Source organism: Columba livia, chromosome 1, assembly GCF_036013475.1.
Source record: "Columba livia isolate bColLiv1 breed racing homer chromosome 1, bColLiv1.pat.W.v2, whole genome shotgun sequence".
In the NCBI taxonomy this organism is placed as follows: Eukaryota; Metazoa; Chordata; class Aves; order Columbiformes; family Columbidae; genus Columba; species Columba livia.
In genome coordinates, this window is record NC_088602.1 from 4,897,552 (window position 1) to 4,918,440 (window position 20,889).

Sequence of the window (20,889 nt, forward strand, 5' to 3'; positions counted from 1 at the left end):
GAGATGGGGTTTTAAACTGGCAACTGAATTGATTTTTTCTGGGAATGCTTCAAGTGCTTGTAGGAGAGGGATATTTCCAGGAGCGCTCATCCGTTCTGGATTCCCAGTACAGCTATCGACAAGCAAGAACAATGCAGAGTTTCTACGTCAGCCGTGAATACACACAATGCTTAATGTAGCCACTACTCCAAATATTTACAGAACAACAGGACTGTGCACCTGCGATACCTGTTCCCTCCTTACCCAGCTTAATATTTCCCTAATGTCTCTATTACTAAAATGAATAGAAAAAGATGTGGACACACGAAGACTCCGAACACACTCACTTCCAGATGGATTCTCTGTCTGTGGGATACTTTGTGAGGTTTTTCAGCAGCTCCACCAGTGCCAGATGGATGCCTTCCTTAGTGGAGACGTTGGTGCAACACAACAGTTCATGAAGCGCTTCCCGAATGTCCCTTGAAGAATCCTAGAAAACAAAACCAAACCAAACCAGACACCTTTGAGCACCAAGATGTGCCAGAATCACAGGCTGGTTGGGGTTGAAGGGACCTCTGGAGATCATCCAGTCCAACCCACCTGCTAACGCAGGGTCACCAGAGCAGATCACACAGGAATGTGTCCAGGTGGGTTTGAATGTCTCCAGAGGAGACTCCACAGCCTCTCTGGGCAGCCTGTTCCAGGGCTCTGGCACCTCAAAGGAAAGGAGTTTCTCCTCATATTCAGATGGAACCTCCTGTGTTTCAGTCTGTGCCCATTGCCCCTCATCCTGTCACTGGGCACCACTGAACAGTCTGGTCCATCCTCTTGACACCCACTCTGGAGATATTTATCAGCATTGATGAGATCCCCTCTCAGCTTCTCTTCTCCAGGCTGAACAGCCCCAGCTCTCTTAGTCTCTCCTCCTAAGAAAGATACTCCAGACCCCTCAGCATCTTTGTAGCACATTTAAAGGGAGCAGTTGCTGTTATCTGAAAAACAGCGCATACTTCCAGTTATCATAGCTGAGCACAGATGAAGTGACACACCAGCCAGCTGCTGCAAGGTCTTCTGCTGGTCTCTTCCTCCCGTGTGCTTCATCTACTGGGATGAATGAGAAGAGCTTCACCTCTGACCTGCTCAAGCAGGACACGAGTCACTGTTTGGTTCGGGTGAGGTTGTACCCTTAGGTGCAGGAAGGAAGGCACTGGGTAACTCAGCAAAACAATCACCAAAGATTGTTTTACCCTCTTTTGGAGAAGCTGGGGAAGGGGCTGGAGCACAAGTGTGATGGGAGCGGCTGAGGGACCTGGGGGTTCAGCTGGAGAACAGGAGCTGAGGGGAGACCTTCTGATCTCTGAACTGCCTGAAAGGAGCTTGGAGCTGGGGGGGTCGGGCTCTGCTCCCCAGGAACAAGCGCCAGGTCATTGGAACAGGCTGCCCAGGGCAGTGGTGGAGTCACCATCCCTGTAGGGGTTGGACAGACGCAGAGATGAGGTTCTCAGGGACGTGGGTTAGTGCCAGGGTTAATGGTTGGACTCGATGATCTCAAAGGTCTTTTCCAACCAAAATGATTCTATGATTCAACATGTGAAGCTCAGCTCCACAGGCCCTGACCCAGTCACCAGCCTCTACAGGGTTTGTTTAAGTGTTGAGGACACATCAATGGCCAGACAGATCAACAGTGACCATCCATGTTATAAAAGAACTTGACCTAACTATGGATTTATGGATGGATAATAAAAAAAACAACCAAAACACGTTCTTACAAGTTCAGTGAGGAACATTGTACTGATGGTATGGGACCACTAATATACTGTTTCTAAAGTCACATTGCACCCATTGTCTTTTTTAGGCCAGGGTGACGTACAGAGGAGTTCATGCAATCTCCAAGCAGTATTTTTAGAAGTGCTGTGGCTGAACTCCAGCTTAATTCATTACATCCCTTCCGCCAAAAACCACCTTGCCGTTCCACATCAGTGTGCTACTCTTCCTTGCTGTCAGCATTTGTGTGGCATTGCTGGATAGAATGTGAAAATTTGACAGGATACAAGAGCTGGATGCATTTTAATGGCAGATTTGTTTGGGTTTTTTTTAATTATAATTTGATAAGTATCAACAGCTCATTCATCACTGTCTTACACAAAGGAAGAAAGGGCAGCCCGACTGTAAAGGCTCTTAAATGATGACCAACACACACAAATGATTAAAGGATGAAAGCAGAGTGGGGCTTCTCAGCCATTCCTTATATTGGTGGTGGAACACAGACTATGACCAACAGAGATGATGTTCTCTAAGAACAGGAATGAAATGACCATGGAGATGGTCTAGGTGAGCTCCATGACCACTGCAGTATGGAGATAAGCGAGGCAGAGGACTAGGGAGGGACAGAGAGGAGCACAACTCAACAGAAACTGAGATCAGGACCAACAGGAAAACCAGAACACAAAGCCCGGTGAGAAAAGCAAGGACGAGCTGGTAGTTATTCAGATCAAGTCAAAACGGTTGGATGAAAACACATGACCAACTGTTCCATATTTACTCCCTTGAAAGAAATTTAGGCCCTAAAGTTAATGCTTTTTTTCCATATCCTATATTTTGGATGGATTTTACAGAAAGCGAGTAAGTGCATTTCAGAATGAGACAAATGCATTAAGATGTTAATAATTCTCACACTTTAGCTATCCTAATACCTGATGATAATTACGACAATACAAACCATAATACATGTATGATTTATCACACATGATAAGTCACCACAGAAGTTGAAGACAGAACCCCAGCCCAACAACAACGTTTTTATACCTTGACCTACAAGTTCTCAACTTGAACAAACATAAATCAACGACATAAAAATGTGAGGCACCTAAAACTCATTGCTGCATCTGCAAATTCACATCACAGTGTCTGTTACAGAGTGATAAAATAGGATGGTGAGTTAGTTAGTTAGTTAGTTAGTTAGTTGGTTGGTTAGTTAGTTTCTTCCTGGGGCACAAGTGAAAGAAGCCGCCGATGCCATGGGTCAAGCAAACCACAGCTGAAAAGACAGAAACGGGATTTTCAGCACTGTCTACTGTGTTGTGGAATGTGGACACCAAGGAGAAAGACTAATTTTTGAGTTTGTAAAGGGATGAGACTGAGTAAACTTTAGGTGAAATAAAGAAATCCCCCCTCAAGGCAATTCAGGGAACTAGGGAATAGCTTCCCAACAGACATGGTGACTGTGGAGTTGCCTGAAATATCCAAAAGTAGGTGGATGTGTTTGAATAACAGCAGGTTAAATTGATCTGTTTCTGTATCTTTTGGTTTTGATTGCAAAGGGTGGGGTAGGTGGAGGATTCAACAAACTGCAAACTTCTTATAACTTTCATTAGTAACAGCTGATTTTTCTCAGTATCAACTTAAATACTACCCAATAAAGCAGATATTGCTATCGTAATGGGGGGAGGAGTATTGTCTTTGCTAAGTTTTATTCAGATAATACTTGATACATCATGTACCTTTCTGAAGTGCATGTATTTTTGTGTGTATGTATGTAATATAGATGTCACACCGCTCTTTCAGTATTTAGGGCTTCGGAAAAATTTGGCCAGAGTTCAGCAAATAAAAGAGGTTTGAGGGGTAGCAGTTTGGCACATACAGTTGAAATCCCCCCTTTCCGGATCAAACCCATCAGCCAGGAAGAGCCGGTGACTCACAGCATGTCCTGGATCCTGGCTCAGCACCAACAGGGAGGATGCTGGATGGAAAAAGCCAAAATTACACCGCAGAGCATGCTAAGAAAGTGTGGGCAGTCAGATGAGAGGTCTCAGGCTCATGCCCTGTCTCTGTACGGTGTGCAAAGGTGGAGCCAAAGCAGCGGAGCAAAGGAAACAGAAAGAAAATGGTCCTTCCCCTCTGCTCTGCCCTGGGGAGACCACACCTGGAATATTGTGTCCAGTTGTGGCCCCTCAGTTCCAGCAGGACAGGGAACTGCTGGAGAGAGTCCAGTGCAGCCACCAAGATGCTGAAGGGAGTGGAGCATCTCCCGTGTGAGGAAAGGCTGAGGGAGCTGGGGCTCTGGAGCTGGACAAGAGGAGACTGAGGGGTGACCTCATTCATGTTTACAGATATATAAAGGGTGAGTGTCAGGAGGATGGAGCCAGGCTCTTCTCGGTGACAACCAATGATAGGACAAGGGGCAATGGGTTCAAACTGGAACACAGGAGGTTCCACTTAAATTTGAGAAGAAACTTCTTCCTGGTGAGGGTGGCAGAGCCTGGCCCAGGCTGCCCAGGGGGGTTGTGGAGTCTCCTTCTGTGCAGACATTCCAACCCGCCTGGACACCTTCCTGTGTAACCTCATCTGGGTGTTCCTGCTCCATGGGGGGATTGCACTGGATGAGCTTTCCAGGTCCCTTCCAATCCCTGACACTCTGGGATTCTGTGAAAATGAAGATGTACTCAACATGATGCGGTGCCGAGTGCTGCACCAAGAACAAGACACAAGGAAACACCGATGAGGCAACAGTACAGTGATCAAGGGAAGAGTTTTTAGCTGAAATCCATTTATTTTAGAAGTATTCTGTTGTGCTGGAGATTACAAGCTGCTAGACCTTGGGAACCTTTGGGAGTGTTCAAAGAATAGGAAAAAAACACAACAAAGCACAAGGTGGAGAGTTTCAGCTCAGAAGGGGCTGATTAGCATCATATAATTATAACACCTCAAAGAAAACAGGAATGAGATTTTTTGTTCCTCCCTCAGCAATTTCTTACCTCCAAGACAGCTAACACGGTATCCAGCTGGTCTTCCCGCAGCGTGATGTTGTTGGAAATCTTCCTCATCGTGTGGATCGACTGCAATCTCACCTCCTCGATCTCGTCGTTAAACATGTCGACCAAAAAATCCAGGCATTTCTCCGCGAAAGAAGGCGAGGACTGAGCCAACATGCAAAGGGCTTCGACCGCGGCGATCCGAACCTCTGTTAAAACACAGGGGAGGAATTAATTAGCGAATTAGGAATTCATTTAAAAGGACATACTACCCAACAGCCAGGCCTGATGTTATTTAAGGATTGGGCTAAGGACAAGAGATGCTACAGAAACCCTCAGGATGATGGAAACTAAGCAGGAACACGTGCCAACAGGGACCTTTTCACAGGTAAATCTTCAGATTAAAATCCTCACCTCTAATCCAGCGCACGCTGCTGTCATAGCCATATACAGAGGGGCTCGTAGGTCAAAAATTGATCTCCCATCCAGCAATAAATATTACACGTTTCATCGTGCGTTTTGCAAGCGTAGCTATAACCCTGGTATCATAAGCAAACTAATTTAGGTAATTAAACCCTGCTTGTTTTATTCTTCCTGACATTTTAATTGCTCAGAGCGCTCGCTGCGTTTTTAACTCGCTACATAGCACTTTATGAATTGCTGAAAAGCCCCGGAGTATCAGCATGTTGTCAGTAAACAGAAAGAAATTCCTCTGCTTCGTGACTTCAGATCCTCAAAAAACAGCTAAAAGGTGCCACCTGATTATTAAAATTACCCAGAATTTAAGCAAAAAAAGCACCAAAAGGCGTCCAGAGGGTATCGATGCTGCAAAACACAGCAGGAATTTGAAGAACATCCAAACATAACAAGCTGAAGTGGAGATAAGGTTCTTCTTCCCTGCCGCCATCCTCGCCAGCTTCCATAACATTAATGTGCCGGGATCATATAAATAAGAATTAATCTGATGTCTTGCAAACATTATTGTATTAAACATAATTCTATTTTTCATTCAAATCAGCTCATCTTGAACACATTTACTTTCAACTTGTGTGTAGCTTTTAGGCGCATTGTTCTTCAAGAACATATTTGATTCCTGATGATTCCGATTAAGCAGCAAAATGCAGACGCAGCAAGACCCCTGCTTGTTCAGTAACGAGGCGTTTGTCACAACTACGAGTCTCTGTGGTCATTAAGACCAAGGTATTACAGGAGAAAAACATTTTGCCAATATTATTTTCATAAGCTGACACGCTAATCTAGATTGAAGTTACAACGAGGAATTCAAGAAATGAAGCAGCGCTGCAATTAAGGAAGAAGAGAGCTCAGCAGTATTTAAAAACGCCACAGAATTCTACATTATTCTACATTATTTAAAGATCTGTGTATACTCCACATCTGCCTTTATCCTGAATGGAATCACACAGCACCTTCAGGATGGACAAGGGATCAGACCCAGCCAGCATGGGTTTAGGAGGGGCAGGTCCTGTCTGACCAACCTGATCTCCTTTTATGATCAGGTGACTCACCTGGTGGATGAGGGAAAAGCCGTGGATGTGGTCTATCTGGACTTCAGCAAGGCCTTTGACACTGTCTCCCATAATATACTCCTGCAAAAGCTGGTAGCCCATGGCTTGGACAAGTGTACTCTACGCTGGGTTAAGAACTGGCTGGAGGGCCGGGCCCAGAGAGTGCTGGTGAATGGGGCTGCATCCAGCTGGCGGCCAGTCACTAGTGGTGTCCCCAGGGGTCAGTGTTGGGTCCAGTCCTGTTTAACATCTTTATTGATGATTTAGACGAGGGGATTGAGACCATCATCAGTGAATTTGCTGATGACACCAAGCTGGGAGGGAGTGTCGACCTGCTGGAAGGCAGGAGGGCTCTGCAGAGGGATCTGGATAGACTGGAAAAATGGGCTGATTCCAATGGGATGAAGTTCAATAAGGCCAAATGCCGGGTGCTGCACTTTGGTCACAACAACCCCCTGCAGCGCTACAGGCTGGGCGCAGAGTGGCTGGAGAGCAGTCAGACAGAAAGGGACCTGGGGGTGCTAATTGACAGGAAGCTCAACATGAGCCAACAGTGTGCCCAGGTGGCCAAGAAGGCCAATGGTATCCTGTCCTGTATCCAAACTAGTGTGGTCAGCAGGACAAGGGCAGTGATCCTTCCCCTGTACTCTGCATTGGTGAGGCCACACCTGGAGTGTTGTGTTCAGTTCTGGGCCCCTCAGGTCAGGAAAGACATTGAAGTGCTGGAGCGGGTCCAGAGAAGAGCAACAAGACTGGTGAAGGGACTTGAACACAAGACCTACGGGGAGAGGCTGAGGGAGCTGGGCTTGTTTAGTCTGGAGAAAAGGAGGCTTAGAGGTGAGCTCAGCACTCTCTAGAACTACCTGAAGGGCAGTTCTAGCCAGGTGGGGATTGGTCTCTTCTCCCAGGCAGTCAGCAATAGGACAAGGGGGCATGGGCTTCAACTCTGCCAGGGGAAATTGAGGCTGGATATTAGAAAGCAATTCTTTGCAGAGAGAGTGGTCAGGCATTGGAATGGCTGCCCAGGGAGGTGCTGGAGGTTTTTAAACTGAGACTGGACATGGCACTTAGTGCCATGATCTAGTAAACAGACTGGAGTTGGACCAAGGGTTGGACTGGATGATCTCTGAGGTCTTTTCCAACCCAGCCGATTCTGTGATATTATCAACAGTGAACAATTTTTTACCGTTAGTCAGAAAAAAGCTGCACTTTCAAGCTTCAGGGAGAGTTTGGCTTTGGGAAAATGTGCTTTTATTTGCAGGAGTCATGGAACAATAAACCAACTTTCACAACACAGTCTACAATGATATTTTTGTCGTGGTGGTTTTGTATTTTCTAATTTAGCCTCGTCCTTGCAGTAAAATTAAAAGCAAACTCAGGAATAATGTTCAGAGCTCGGCAATTTCATGGTTCTATTCAAACACCAGCTGTTCTCAATAGCCTTAAGAAATAAAAAATCTTCAATCTACCCACAGCAAAATTGGGCTGGGAAGAGTAATTTTCATGAGGCCATTGGTATGGTCAATGCTGCAGTCAAAACCAGGAGAGCTCAGAATGTCTGTGTTCTAGTTTGACTCTCAAAACCCATCGTTTTTAAAAGAACAAATCAAATATAATCTGTTGGAAAGAGACCACAGTCCGTTATATCACAAGAGACTAATACGACAGCACTGTGGAACAGGTAAATGTGACCTCAGAACACAGGGATTTCTGTTAAAAGAAAAAGAATCCCAGAATGTCAGGGATTGGAAGGGACCTGGAAAGCTCATCCAGTGCAATCCCCCCATGGAGCAGGAACACCCAGATGAGGTTACACAGGAAGGTGTCCAGGCAGGTTGGAATGTCTGCAGAGAAGGAGACTCCACAACCTCCCTGGGCAGCCTGGGCCAGGCTCTGCCACCCTCACCATAAAGAAGTTTCTTTTCAAATTTAAGTGGAACCTCCTGTGTCCCAGTTTGGTCCCATTACCCCTTGTCCTGTCATTGGTTGTCACCGAGAAGAGCCTGGCTCCATCCTCCTGACACTCACCCTTTATATATCTGTAAACATGAATGAGGTCACCCCTCAGTCTCCTCTTGTCCAGCTCCAGAGCCCCAGCTCCCTCAGCCTTTCCTCACACGGGAGATGCTCCACTCCCTTCAGCATCTTGGTGGCTGCGCTGGACTCTCTCCAGCAGTTCCCTGTCCTGCTGGAACTGAGGGGCCACAACTGGACACAATATTCCAGATGTGGTCTCCCCAGGGCAGAGCAGAGGGGCAGGAGAACCTCTCTGACCTACTGACCACCCTCTTCTAATACACCCCATTGCTAGAGGTGTAAGCAAGACCTCACCTGAAATTTAAGTACCCGAAAAAATACAGATCCTCTCACTAACATTCAAGAATAACCCCTAAAAGGAGCTGAACCTCTTTAGCTCCTTGCAAAATCAAAGCTGTTCATTAATTAATTAAGGAAACCAGTCCTGAGAGAAGCAATAACTATTTAATCGGAAACCTACCACTGGATAAAAATCAAATGCATATATATTGGCTATGGATAAAATTGGGTTGGAAATTAGAAGAAGAAAAGTTCCGTTTGTTGTAGCTGTTGGATGCTGAAATACGTTGAAAAATACATGGGTTTGTCTCCATGAGTTCTAACCTTTGTTAGGGTGGAAGCTGTTCATAATGTTTATAAAATGAACGATCACTGGACTCCGTGGGCACAGGTTCCTCGTAGTGGCATGTTTTAAACAACAAATTCTATAAATTTCACTGTTCCTTCCTGCAGAGAAAACACTAATTTCAAACAGCAGCAACTAATGTTGCCAATTTAGAGCCACATGCGATTTTTAAATTCAAGTCAATAAGAAATAATAAAAGAAATGTGTTTCTGCGTAACATAAGCTACCACTTCCTACCAGGTAGTAAAAATTTACTGCTTATAGGAAGCTAGTTGGTTTTGGCTATTCGACGGAATATGTCCATCCAAAATTCTGTGCAACACTGTAGGATTTTACACAGTTACACAGGGAGTGCAGTCTGGACGATCGGGTAGTGAGGTGACTGTGAACTGGCTGAAGGGAAGAAGCCAGAGAGTCGTGGTCAATGGGGCAGAGTCCAGTTGAGGCCTGGATCTAGTGCAGTGCCTCAGGGGGCAGTGCTGGGGCCGCTGTTATTCAATATATTCATCAATGATTTGGACGAGGGAATAGAGTGACTGTCAGCAAGTTTGCTGGTGACACCAAGCTGGGAGGAGTGGCTGACACGCCAGAGGCTGTGCTGCCATCAGAGACCTGGACAGGCTGGAGAGTTGGGCGGGGAGAAATTTAATGAAATATAACAAGGGCAAGTGTAGAGTCTTGTATCTGGGCAGGAACAACCCCAGGTTCCAGTATAAGTTGGGGAATGACCTATTAGAGAGCAGTGTAGGGGAAAGGGACCTGGGGACAGCAGGGTGACCATGAGCCAGCACTGGGCCCTTGTGGCCAGGAAGGCCAATGGTACCTGGGGTGGATTAGAAGGGGGTGGTCAGTAGGTCAGAGAGGTTCTCCTGCCCCTCTGCTCTGCCCTGGGGAGACCACACCTGGAATATTGTGTCCAGTTGTGGCTCCTCAGTTCCAGCAGGACAGGGAACTGCTGGAGAGAGTCCAGCGCAGGGCAACAAAGATGCTGAAGGGAGTGGAGCATCTCCCGTGTGAGGAAAGGCTGAGGGAGCTGGGGCTCTGGAGCTGGACAAGAGGAGACTGAGGGGTGACCTCATTCATGTTTACAGATATATAAAGGGTGAGTGTCAGGAGGATGGAGCCAGGCTCTTCTCGGTGACAACCAATGACAGGACAAGGGGTAATGGGTTCAAACTGGAACACAAGAGGTTCCACTTAAAGATGAAAAGAAACTTCTTTATGGTGAGGGTGGCAGAGCCTGGCCCAGGCTGCCCAGGGGGGTTGTGGAGTCTCCTTCTCTGCAGACATTCCAACCCGCCTGGACACCTTCCTGTGTAACCTCATCTGGGTGTTCCTGCTCCATGGGGGGATTGCACTGGATGAGCTTTCGACGTCCCTTCCAATCCCTGACATTCTGGGATTCTGTGATTTTTGAAATAAATGCCATATCAGAGATCACAATGGAATGAAAATCCACATCGTGAAATCCATGATTCATTTAAAAAACATAATCAAAAAACATTAATAAATAAATAAATAAATATATATATATATATATAAACCCCAAACACCACACACAACAGGTAAGTGATCTATTTTGACCAAAAAACCTTCCCAGAAACAAAGCTTATCAGCCAGCACACATCTCCTCCTTTAGTCTCTCCACAATAAATTAACACTTACCATACATCTCATCTTCCAGGCCATGAACAAAAGCCCCACAAGCTCCCGATTCAATCAGGTTCACAGCGCCCGTATCGATTTCTTCTTTGGGAGCATCATCTCCCCACTTTCTGCCACTTGAAAACTCCCCAGAGCTGTAGAGTTCCTTGGCTCGTTCATGTGCCGTGCGCTTCCTCTGTCCGAACAAGTTTACCAGTTACAACCACGGTAAACCTTAAAGATTATTGAATAAACTATTAAATAGCTTTATCAGATTTTAAAATAGATGTATCTAGAGGTTTAGACACTGGCAGAAACAGGTAAATGCTAAGAAAAGCATATATTGCCTTATCTTTTATGAATACTTCCAATTGCCAGTAACTCTTTTGTACTCCCGATGTTGGGAAAGGATCGTAACAAATATTTTAATTAACACATTCTCAGACAATAAAACTGAACATAATACCTGAAGCAAGCTGCTTAAGGAAGGAATTTTACTGCAGCATTTTGCTCGTTGGGCTGAAGAGCCTTTAGCTACTCGTGTCTCTTGAAATGTCTGTGTCTCCTGGTTGGATCTTGCAGAAATTTTCCATAAATTTGCTCCTAAAACTAAGATGCCATCTTCCCACACACAATAAATAAAGCTTTTAGCCAAAAGACTGTCGGAAGAACACTAACATTTACCTCTCAACTGCGAAACCTCAATAGCCTCGAGCTGTTTATTACATGCTCAGCTAATGAAATCTAAAAGTAGCGATTGCTTCACTGACTTTAATCTAGAAGAAAACCTATCATCATCAATTAACTCTCGGCAGCCCTGAGGCAAGGACATGGTAAACACACTCAACGTTAACATACCTGTTGTGCAATTTTAGTATGCTACACACAGTAAAAACAACCCCGAATATTGACGTACCCTCAGGTCTGACATGAGCTTCTTGTCGAGGGTCTGCTCTAAGAAATGAGAACTCACTTGTTGCATGGAACCCTAAAGAAAAAAGAAATCAAAAGGAAGAAACAAGATTCTTCTAAATTACACCATATAATTTCCTGATTTAGCCCAAGATGGTGTCCAATGTTATACACTCAAATAGCTTTACCCAATGCTTGACATTGCTGTATATCAGAGTCAAAAGTTTAACTTAAGACAGTCAGAACATATTATTTTCACACTGAGGTGAATATGGTCTCTCCCGAGTTCAGCTGGTGTAAATGGGGCGGAATTACAACAAGTACTTGTTTTTTTCTTGGATACCCAACCCTTGACTATCAAGAATCTCTGCATAGCTTGGCTAAGAAACTTTTGGGTTTCCTCAACCTCCCTCATTTATTTCTTTGCAGAATTTTGCTAGAATTTTACCTGTACTGTTTTTAAACATCACAGAATCCCAGAATGTCAGGGATTGGAAGGGACCTGGAAAGCTCATCCAGTGCAATCCCCCCATGGAGCAGGAACACCCAGATGAGGTTACACAGGAAGGTGTCCAGGCGGGTTGGAATGTCTGCAGAGAAGGAGACTCCACAACCTCCCTGGGCAGCCTGGGCCAGGCTCTGCCACCCTCACCATGAAGAAGTTTCTTCTCACATTTAAGTGGAACCTTTTGTGTACCAGTTTGAACCCCTTACCCCTTGTCCTCTCATTGGTTGTCACTGAGAAGAGCCTGGCTCCATCCTCCTGACACTCACCCTTTATATATCTGTAAACATTAATGAGTTCACCCCTCAGTCTCCTCTTGTCCAGCTCCAGAGCCCCAGCTCCCTCAGCCTTTCCTCACACGGGAGATGCTCCACTCCCTTCAGCATCTTTGTTGCCCTGCGCTGGACTCTCTCCAGCAGTTCCCTGTCCTGCTGGAACTGAGGGGCCACAACTGGACACAATATTCCAGGTGTGGTCTCCCCAGGGCAGAGCAGAGGGGCAGGAGAACCTCTCTGACCTACTGACCACCCCCTTCTAACCCACCCCAGGTACCATTGGCCTTCCTGGCCACAAGGGCCCAGTGCTGGCTCATGGTCCTCCCGCTGTCCCCAGGACCCCCAGGTCCCTTTCCCCTACACTGCTCTCCAACAGGTCATTCCCCAACTTACACTGGAACCTGGGGTTGTTCCTGCCCAGATCCAAGACTCTACACTTGCCCTTGTTCTATTTCATTACATTTCTCCCCGCCCAGCTCTCCAGCCTGTCCAGGTCTCTGATGGCAGCACAGCCTCTGGCGTGTCAGCCACTCCTCCCAGCTTGGTGTCACCAGCAAACTTGCTGACAGTCACTCTATTCCCTCATCCAAGTCATTGATGAATATATTGAACAACACCGTCCCCAGCACTGCCCCCTGAGGCACTGCACTAGATCCAGGCCTCAACTGGACTTGGCCCCATTGACCACGACTCTCTGGCTTCTTCCCTTCAGCCAGTTCACAGTCACCTCACCACCCGATCATCCAGACTGCACTCCCTCAGTTTAGCTATAAGGATACTGTGCGAGACTGTGTCCTCTCATTTCTCTTCAAATATATGTGAAAAATCAAGTAATACAAGATGAACCATTTTCAGATAGAAAAGAAAGCAACTTACCAGTAACTTGGCAGCTTGTACTCTAACAACCCAGGAACCATCACTGACCATATGACAAATTTTTCCAAACGCATCATCAACCAAGCGAATTTCCTCGTTAGAAGAAGGAATCGGGACGATGCTAACACAGAGAAACAAAAATAAGTATGTGGATCTGACGTCGGGCTGGATGGCATCGAGCAAGAACAAGCCGCGCTGAATTCCTATGGATGTGCAACACGTATCAAGAACTGAAACTTCATTCGGATCAGCGAATTCTTATCAGGTATCAGCAATTTGTACATGTTTTTTTAACAGCTACTCCTGCAACTTATCAGCACAAACCCTTCAGGATTAGGATGGTTACTATACAGTACATACCTTTCAGGGTAAAGCTGACTGAGGACCCAAATCAGCTGAACGGCAGCGCTGCGCACTTGCTCGTAATCATCTGCCAACAGCTTGCAGGCCTGAAAGAAGATTCGCAGCCAAAAATATCCAAAATATCTCCATTTGAGCTGCCGTTCACCTCCCACCGCAGATTTAGGATCTTCACCATAAATCAGCCAGGACAGATTAAAAAGCTCAGCCTCCTACTCCCTACTATTTCCAGGTTTGATCAGACTAGTCCTAAGAAAGTCAATTAGGCACGTGCTGTAAAACTCCAGAACTTCCCGTGCTATGCAGGAAGATGGAAATAGAAATTTGGAGTAGAATTAACTTGGTATCGGCTTCAGCTGCGCAACCCTGTCATAACAAATACACGCTTCACATGTACTCTCCAACGAACAAGGGTTTAAACTCTGAGACTGCCAGATTATAGTAATAACTACTGGCCTACCCTTCCTGTGACCATCTTCCCCAATAAACAAGATATTCCAATTAAAGCACACGCTTTAGCGCATTTAAGTGCAAGGAGATGCAAAATGGATTTTTACTTCCACTGCCACAGTGCAACAAGGAATATGAGCAACCTAAGTGCCAAATATTGCACCTCTGCTCAGTGCCCTCCTTGTCACGGAATCTAAAAAGCAAGATATGCAAACACGTATGAAATAAATACAAATTAATACAAGGTTTTACCTGATTGTAAATAGCCTGCTGTAATTTTAATCCTCTTTCATGAAGCTGCAGCTACAAAAAAAAAGGCACAAAACAGTGTAACTACAGGTTTAAGTGACACAGACTAAGTTTTCACTGTTGTTTTTTCTGCTTTGCATAAACATAGTTGCTTGCATTTCTTGACTGCTGCTATAATTAAAATATTTCATCATCCCGGCCATATTTTAAATAATAATCTGGATTTCAGTATAATTTTTTTAAACTCCGCAGCCATCCATACTTTGGATTAGGAAAACACAATTTCTATAAATACACCGTCTATTCTCCCAGCCTTCAAACAGTTGCTGAGTGTTGGCCGTATTCAACTCCAATTAACAGAATTAGGAATCTTCAAAATAATTAGTTTACTACCATTCCTGAAACATGGACCCAGAAGTGGCATAGCCAATGGATTTTCAGGCCCTGTTAATCTTTCGGTTACCAAACCAGAGGAATAGCAAAAAAATTACCGAACATTGTTTCTATGTGGAATAAGGTGGTATCACGACTCTGACTTATAAACAACGGGATAATTTAATAGGTCAACAAGAAGCAGTTGCTTTTCTACATCCACTTCTTCAAGCTACAACAAGTTCGTGACGATATTAAAGAAAAAAACACAAGTATAGTAGCAATAAAAACTATGATCAACAACTCTACAAGTGGTGAGTGACCCTGAATTCATTCGGGATGTTTCTGTGCTTCAAACAACAGACAGACACTTGGTTTTGTGCTGTAATTATAAATCGGAGGCCATAAATTTTGCTATGGATGTGGCTGAATGCCACTGTAAAAGCCACTCAAGTGACTTTAAAAATGAATTATACCAACAAAAATCAGAAAGGAATGAAAATGAAGGATGAGCGCAGCCTCCAGCAGAGGGAGATCCCAGACAGATTCCAGTACCATCTGATCTCAAACACATCCTGCTTCTTTCTCTGGAATTTAATACCATTAATTCAAACACTCTTGTTGACCATGGGACACTGTTTATAAACTTTCAAGGTAAGAGAGGAACTTCTGTATACCCATATACTCCCAGGCAACTCACATTAAGCAAAATTCTCAAGTGCACGATCCTTGCTTGCATTTCTGCAAAGCTACGAACATCTGAAGGGTCTCCACATGAAACCCAGTAACTCTCATAAACAGAGAATGCTAATGGACGCCACCATGGGGTAAAACATAAATGTTGCTTAAAAAGGAATCAAAACTCCTTCTGGACTTATAACACAGGTTTCCTGTTGCAAAAAGCTTTTTATTGCCTGTTGGAGAACTAGTGACTAGTACCACCATCACTTACCATGGCTTTTATAGCTGCAGTCCTAACACGAGGGTCCTGGTCATTAAAATGATCTCCTATGATCTTCTGAACGTCTTTGGCAGCTTGGCTTTCAGCTTCTTTTGCAACACCTTTTTCCACTGGTCCAAGACAGCCAATTAACTGAAGACACTTATTTCTTACACCATGGGAAGAATCTGTCAGGTGCTACAGAACAGAAGAGGAGACGTAACTGGATTCTTATTGTTGTTTCACGCCTTTGAAACAACTGATCGTGCTAAGTTTCCTAGCAGTTAAAAAATGTTAATACTGTAACAATTTGTTAAGAAAAATTAAAATAATTTAAGCGCTGACTGCGTATTTTTTCCTACAGCAGTGACAAAAGTTTCCTGCTTTACCTTGCAGGCAACCTCGACCAGCCTCATCCTGACCGACGGATTCTCTGTGAGTTTAGAGCCGATCACCAGCAGGGTGTCCAGCAGCTGAGCAAGGACCTGGTGAGACTCTGCCAAACAAAATAGTGAAAGGTTACGTCCCTCTTTACTGAGCTCCTCGGCAGCTACCGAATCACAGACTGTTGGAAGGTCCTCCTGGAACTTTCTCCTTTCAAGGTCAGAACAAGCCCAGCTCCCTAAGCTTCTCCTGGCACATCATGTCCTCCAGCCCCCAGTGCTCCTCTGCTGAACCCACCACAATCCTGTCAGCCCAAAATTGGATGCAGTATTCCAGATGTGGTCAAACCAGTGCTGAGTACAGAACAATAATGTTTTCCCTTGACCCCTGGCTACACTCCTGTCGATACAGCCCGGTACGCAGTGAGCCGTCGCTGCTCACTCGTGTTTAACCCACTGTTCACCTGGACCACAATAAGACTGTCACCTCTAAGTTGGAGAGAGATGGGTTTGATGGACGGACTGTTTGGTGGGCAAGGAATTGGCTGGATGGCCACACCCAAGGAGTTACAGTCAATGGCTCAGTGTCCAAGGGGAAACCAGTAATGAGCGGTATTCCTCAGGAGTCCATACTGGAACCAATACTATTTAATACCTTCATCAATGACATAGACAGTGGGATCGAGTGCACTCTCAGCCCATTTGCAGATGACCCCAAGCTGAGCGGTGCAGGTGACACACCTGAGGGACAGGATCCCATCCAGAGGGACCTGCACAAGCTTGAGAAGTGGGACCATGTGAACCTCATGAGGTTCAACGAGGCAAAGCACAAGGACCTGCACCTGGGTCAGGGCAACCCCTGGTATCAATCCAAGCAGGGGATGGAGGGATGGAGAGCAGCCCTGTGGAGAAGGACTAGGGGGGTGCTGGGGGTGAAAGACAGGACATGAGCCAGCAATGTGCGCTTGCAGTCCAGAAATCCACCCGTGTCCTGAGCTGCATCCCCAGCAGCATGAGCAGCAGGTGGAGGGAGGGGATTCTGCCCCTCTGCTCTGCTCTGGTGAGACCCCCCTGCAGTGCTGGTCCAGCTCTGGGTCCTCAGCACAGGACACACATGGACCTGCTGGAGAGGGGCCAGAGGAGCCACAGAAATGATGCGAGGCTGGAACAGCTCTGCTGGGAGGACAGGCTGAGAGAGTTGGGGTGTTCAGCTGGAGAAGAGAAGCTCCAGGGAGACCTTCTAGCAGCTTTTCAATATATAAAGGAGGCTTATAAGAAAGACAGAGAGAGACTTTTTACCAAGGCCTGTACAGATAGGACAAGGGGCAAGAGTTCCAAGCTGAAAGAGCGGGGATTTATATTAGATAGAAGGAAGAAATTTTCCCTCATGATGGCGGTGAGAGCCTGGCCCAGGTTGACCAGAGAGGTGGTGGATGAACCATCCCTGGAGACATCCCAGGCCAGGCTGGACGGGGCTCTGAGCAACCTGAGCTGGTGAAGATGTCCCTGCTCATGGCAGGGGTGGTGCTGGATGAGCTTTGAAATTCTCTTTCAACCCAAACTATTTTTTAAGTGACATTAAAACAGAAGCAAACTGCATCATGTAAAACATATACAAACTGTGAATATAAAATACAAAATCAAAATTAACTTCATTGAATCCACAAACAGAACAGCCTACACTTTCCTGTCTATTACAAATCCAATGCTAATAAACCATCACCTTCTTGCATTATTTCTGATGAGCTGGCCCACAGCACAATAAGAAAAATACTCCAAAGGTTCTGCTTTAAGCACCACTGTCCAAAACCAAGCACTTCAGAAGCAACAGTTCTCAGATGAAGATGCAAAAGCAAACTTTGTACTCCCTTAAAACAGAAGGATATAGCAGGCAGGTCTGAGGAACATTTTTCTCCGTGTCAAAACGTCGTATTTGTCACCATTCACAAAAGCAGAAAACAAATACTCTGACCAACAGAGTTGCAGTTATACAATTCCAATGTACAGGCCCTGCCGCTGTCCTAAATGCTTAAAAACTACACTTTTCTGCCTTGATCTCAAGCACCAAGCGACAAGCAAGACTTACTCTCATTTTGAAGCGTGTTAATGGCATCGTCCATGATGCAGTCTGGGGAAAATCCTGCAGTCTTCGATAACAGCCCCAGCAAGGAAGCAATCTTCAGTCTCACAGAGGCATCGTTCTCCTGGAAGGAAACACAGACACCCTCGTTTATTTTCCAGTTTGAAGAGCAAAAAACGCTACACACAAGCAGGACCCACATATAATCCCATATAATAAGGGTCTGAATTTTACTGTCAGGCTATTTCCTCCTCCATGGCACAACCTACAGAAAATTAACCATAACAGATTGTTTAAGTGGCAACTTCCAGTACATTTCAAAATGATTCTTTTACTCATAATTCCTCAAAACTACCTCCATATAGTTTAAAAAAATCAAAGCTGAAATAACCAAGATGCTGGAAAATCTGCTGTTGATTATCTTTGTAAGTTTTTAATAAGCAAATGGGAGAATTTTAGAAGATGAACTGAAGCTGATGGTCTCTAAGCAGCAAGGTCTGGGGGCTACAGAAACAACCATTTTTCTTAATGGTGGGGAGCAATCCTGCCAATTTGATGGCAAAAAAAGAAAGAAACCAAACACAGCAAGGTGAAACAAACAAAACCCAAACCAACATACAACCAACCCCTGCCATGTCTGCTCATTGAAGCAACAGCTGTCACAGATGATAACTACCTAAACAAACTTCACAAATTACCATGCAGTTTAATTTGATTTTAAAAGTTGATGGGTTTCTAAGAGTTATTATTGTGAGCCTTCTGCAGACTCCTGCACACAAGACTTCTGGTCACAACTGGAAGCTTTGTCTTTCATCATATTGCCAGGGGTACCCAATATAGATTTCATACTTATGGATTTCATACTTATACCATGCAATTGTGCAACACTGAACACAGAGGTGCAGTAATATCACAATTACAAGTATTGTATCTTTCAACAGGTGCAGTAATATTACAGTTACAACTTCTATGTCTTTCAACAGCGTTTAGGAGAGACTTCAGTGTCTCACACACCCCTCAAAGTGACAAATGTGATACCTGCAGGAGTAATCTATTTCTCATCTGAGCTGAGAATCATTTTCTCTTGTCAGGGTCAAAATTACATGCTTTAAAAATTGTTACAGTCACAGGATTACTTACGTTGGTGGTAGGATGTGCAGATTACAACAGTATAACACATTTGGTGTTTATTCACAGAATCCCAGAATGTCAGGGATTGGAAGGCACCTGGGCAGCTCATCCAGTGCAATCCCCCCATGGAGCAGGAACACCCAGATGAGGTTACACAGGAAGGTGTCCAGGCGGGTTGGAATGTCTGCAGAGAAGGAGACTCCACAACCTCCCTGGGCAGCCTGGGCCAGGCTCTGCCACCCTCACCATGAAGAAGTTTCTTCTCATATTTAAGTGGAACAACTACTCACTTTCTTTGAATAAAAGGACAACCCCCTCCATGAGTACAGATGAAATCAGTGATTTCAAAACACACTTATAAAGGCATTTTCATTTTTAAAATCCTTATGAATAATGTCTGCAGCATTATCCTTAACAAGTTAAGAGCAGCCACCCACACCAAAGGGCATTTTCTCTCTTCTCCTAATTTTTTGCAAGCAGGAAATCAGAGAAATGTATCCTTTTAATCTGCACGTACCCCTGTCGTCCCTCCTTGGTCAGCTGTGTTGATTCAACTGCCAGCATGAGAACTATGGGTGAAAAATGGGGAAAAAATAAAGGGCTATAAATTTTTTTTGATCCATTTCAGAGGCCATCAGGACTGTTCGGGGACTGTCCTATCGTAATACAATAGAATGGAGGAGCAGGAGGCTGCAGCACCACCTTAAACAAAACAATGAACGATGCTACAAACACATCACTGCACAACTTCCACTGCGGTTACAGCTTTCAGGGGTGGGTTTTTGAAAGATCAGTTCAAGCACATGTTTTCTACAGATACTAAGAAACCAGTTCTGCAGAAAATTCTGTCCTTAAGCAAAACAACATCAGCTGTAGGACTGCAATGATTTTAAAAGCAGGTTTTGTAACAGCCTGCGCACTTGAAAAACATGACCTTGTCTCTAGATTTAAGAGTCTCTCTTTCAAAACAGGCTACAAAACAAGCTTCAAACACACACCACAGTTTTCCTTATAGATGAAGAAATTAGGTTCAAGTGGTAGACTCCTCTGAGTGGGGACTAGTCCAACAATGAAAAGAATTTCCCATCAAAAAAAAGTCAAACGGTCTCAACACATAAGCCAAAGAAACACAGAAGTAGATACAGAAATAGATAAAATGAAGCTTAGAGTTTTAGTGTAAGTTCAAAGCAAACCAGACTCAATTGTAAGAAGACAGACAGAAAAGCACAAGGACATTTACAAGAAATGTTTCAGTCTACAGTGCAGCCTTGTCAGCTGCAATAAGATTTGCTTTATCAAGTGAAAGATCAATATCTGGATACTACAAAGCACATATTACTTCTGAGGACCAGGACGAGCCTGTGACTCTCTATTCCACATCCAACTCCAAGAAAATAAAACCCAAAGGAGGATTTTGGAAGCACAGCTGACTCCCAGCTTCTCCACCTTGTAATAATGCTCCAGCAGGATCCTGACAACCCCTTCGACGCTCTCCACTTCGACGGGCTTCCTGGTGAACTGGAGCAGGTACTGCAAGGCATCTGCAGGTGAGGTGGCTTTGCACAGGTCGACGTGGAGCGCCGCTGACTTGCTGGGCTTGGTCAGCCGCAGCTTCTTTGCAGACAGGTCTTCATGCTGCTGCTGCGGACAGGGAGACACGATTCACAAACACGGAACAAATCCTCACCTGCTCCTTCCCAGAGTGAATGCTGTCTCAGTACTGAACCTGAGGAAGCTCCGGTGCCCCTCTCGGTCAGCTGTCTTGGGAAGGAATGCATCCCAACCCTTGGGGCA

General features: G+C 45.0%; 1 protein-coding gene across 4 annotated transcripts in view; it reads right to left on the reverse strand.

Annotated features, from left to right (window-relative positions):
• Positions 1-20,889, reverse strand: part of INTS4 (integrator complex subunit 4) — a 47,025-nt gene that overhangs the window by 24,142 nt on the left and 1,994 nt on the right. Inside the window, exons 2-12 of one of the 4 annotated variants that reach the window (XM_005500578.3) lie at positions 20,542-20,736; positions 17,971-18,088; positions 15,891-15,997; positions 15,514-15,699; positions 14,193-14,243; positions 13,491-13,579; positions 13,131-13,251; positions 11,479-11,550; positions 10,584-10,758; positions 4,734-4,939; positions 327-469 (exon numbers count right to left, since the gene is read on the reverse strand). In XM_005500578.3, the coding sequence (XP_005500635.1) occupies positions 327-469; positions 4,734-4,939; positions 10,584-10,758; positions 11,479-11,550; positions 13,131-13,251; positions 13,491-13,579; positions 14,193-14,243; positions 15,514-15,699; positions 15,891-15,997; positions 17,971-18,088; positions 20,542-20,736 (1,463 nt within the window). The remainder of the gene's footprint in view (positions 1-326; positions 470-4,733; positions 4,940-10,583; positions 10,759-11,478; positions 11,551-13,130; positions 13,252-13,490; positions 13,580-14,192; positions 14,244-15,513; positions 15,700-15,890; positions 15,998-17,970; positions 18,089-20,541; positions 20,737-20,889) is intronic. The other 3 variants (XM_021285067.2, XM_065076506.1, XM_065076573.1) reach the window with 3 other exon arrangements.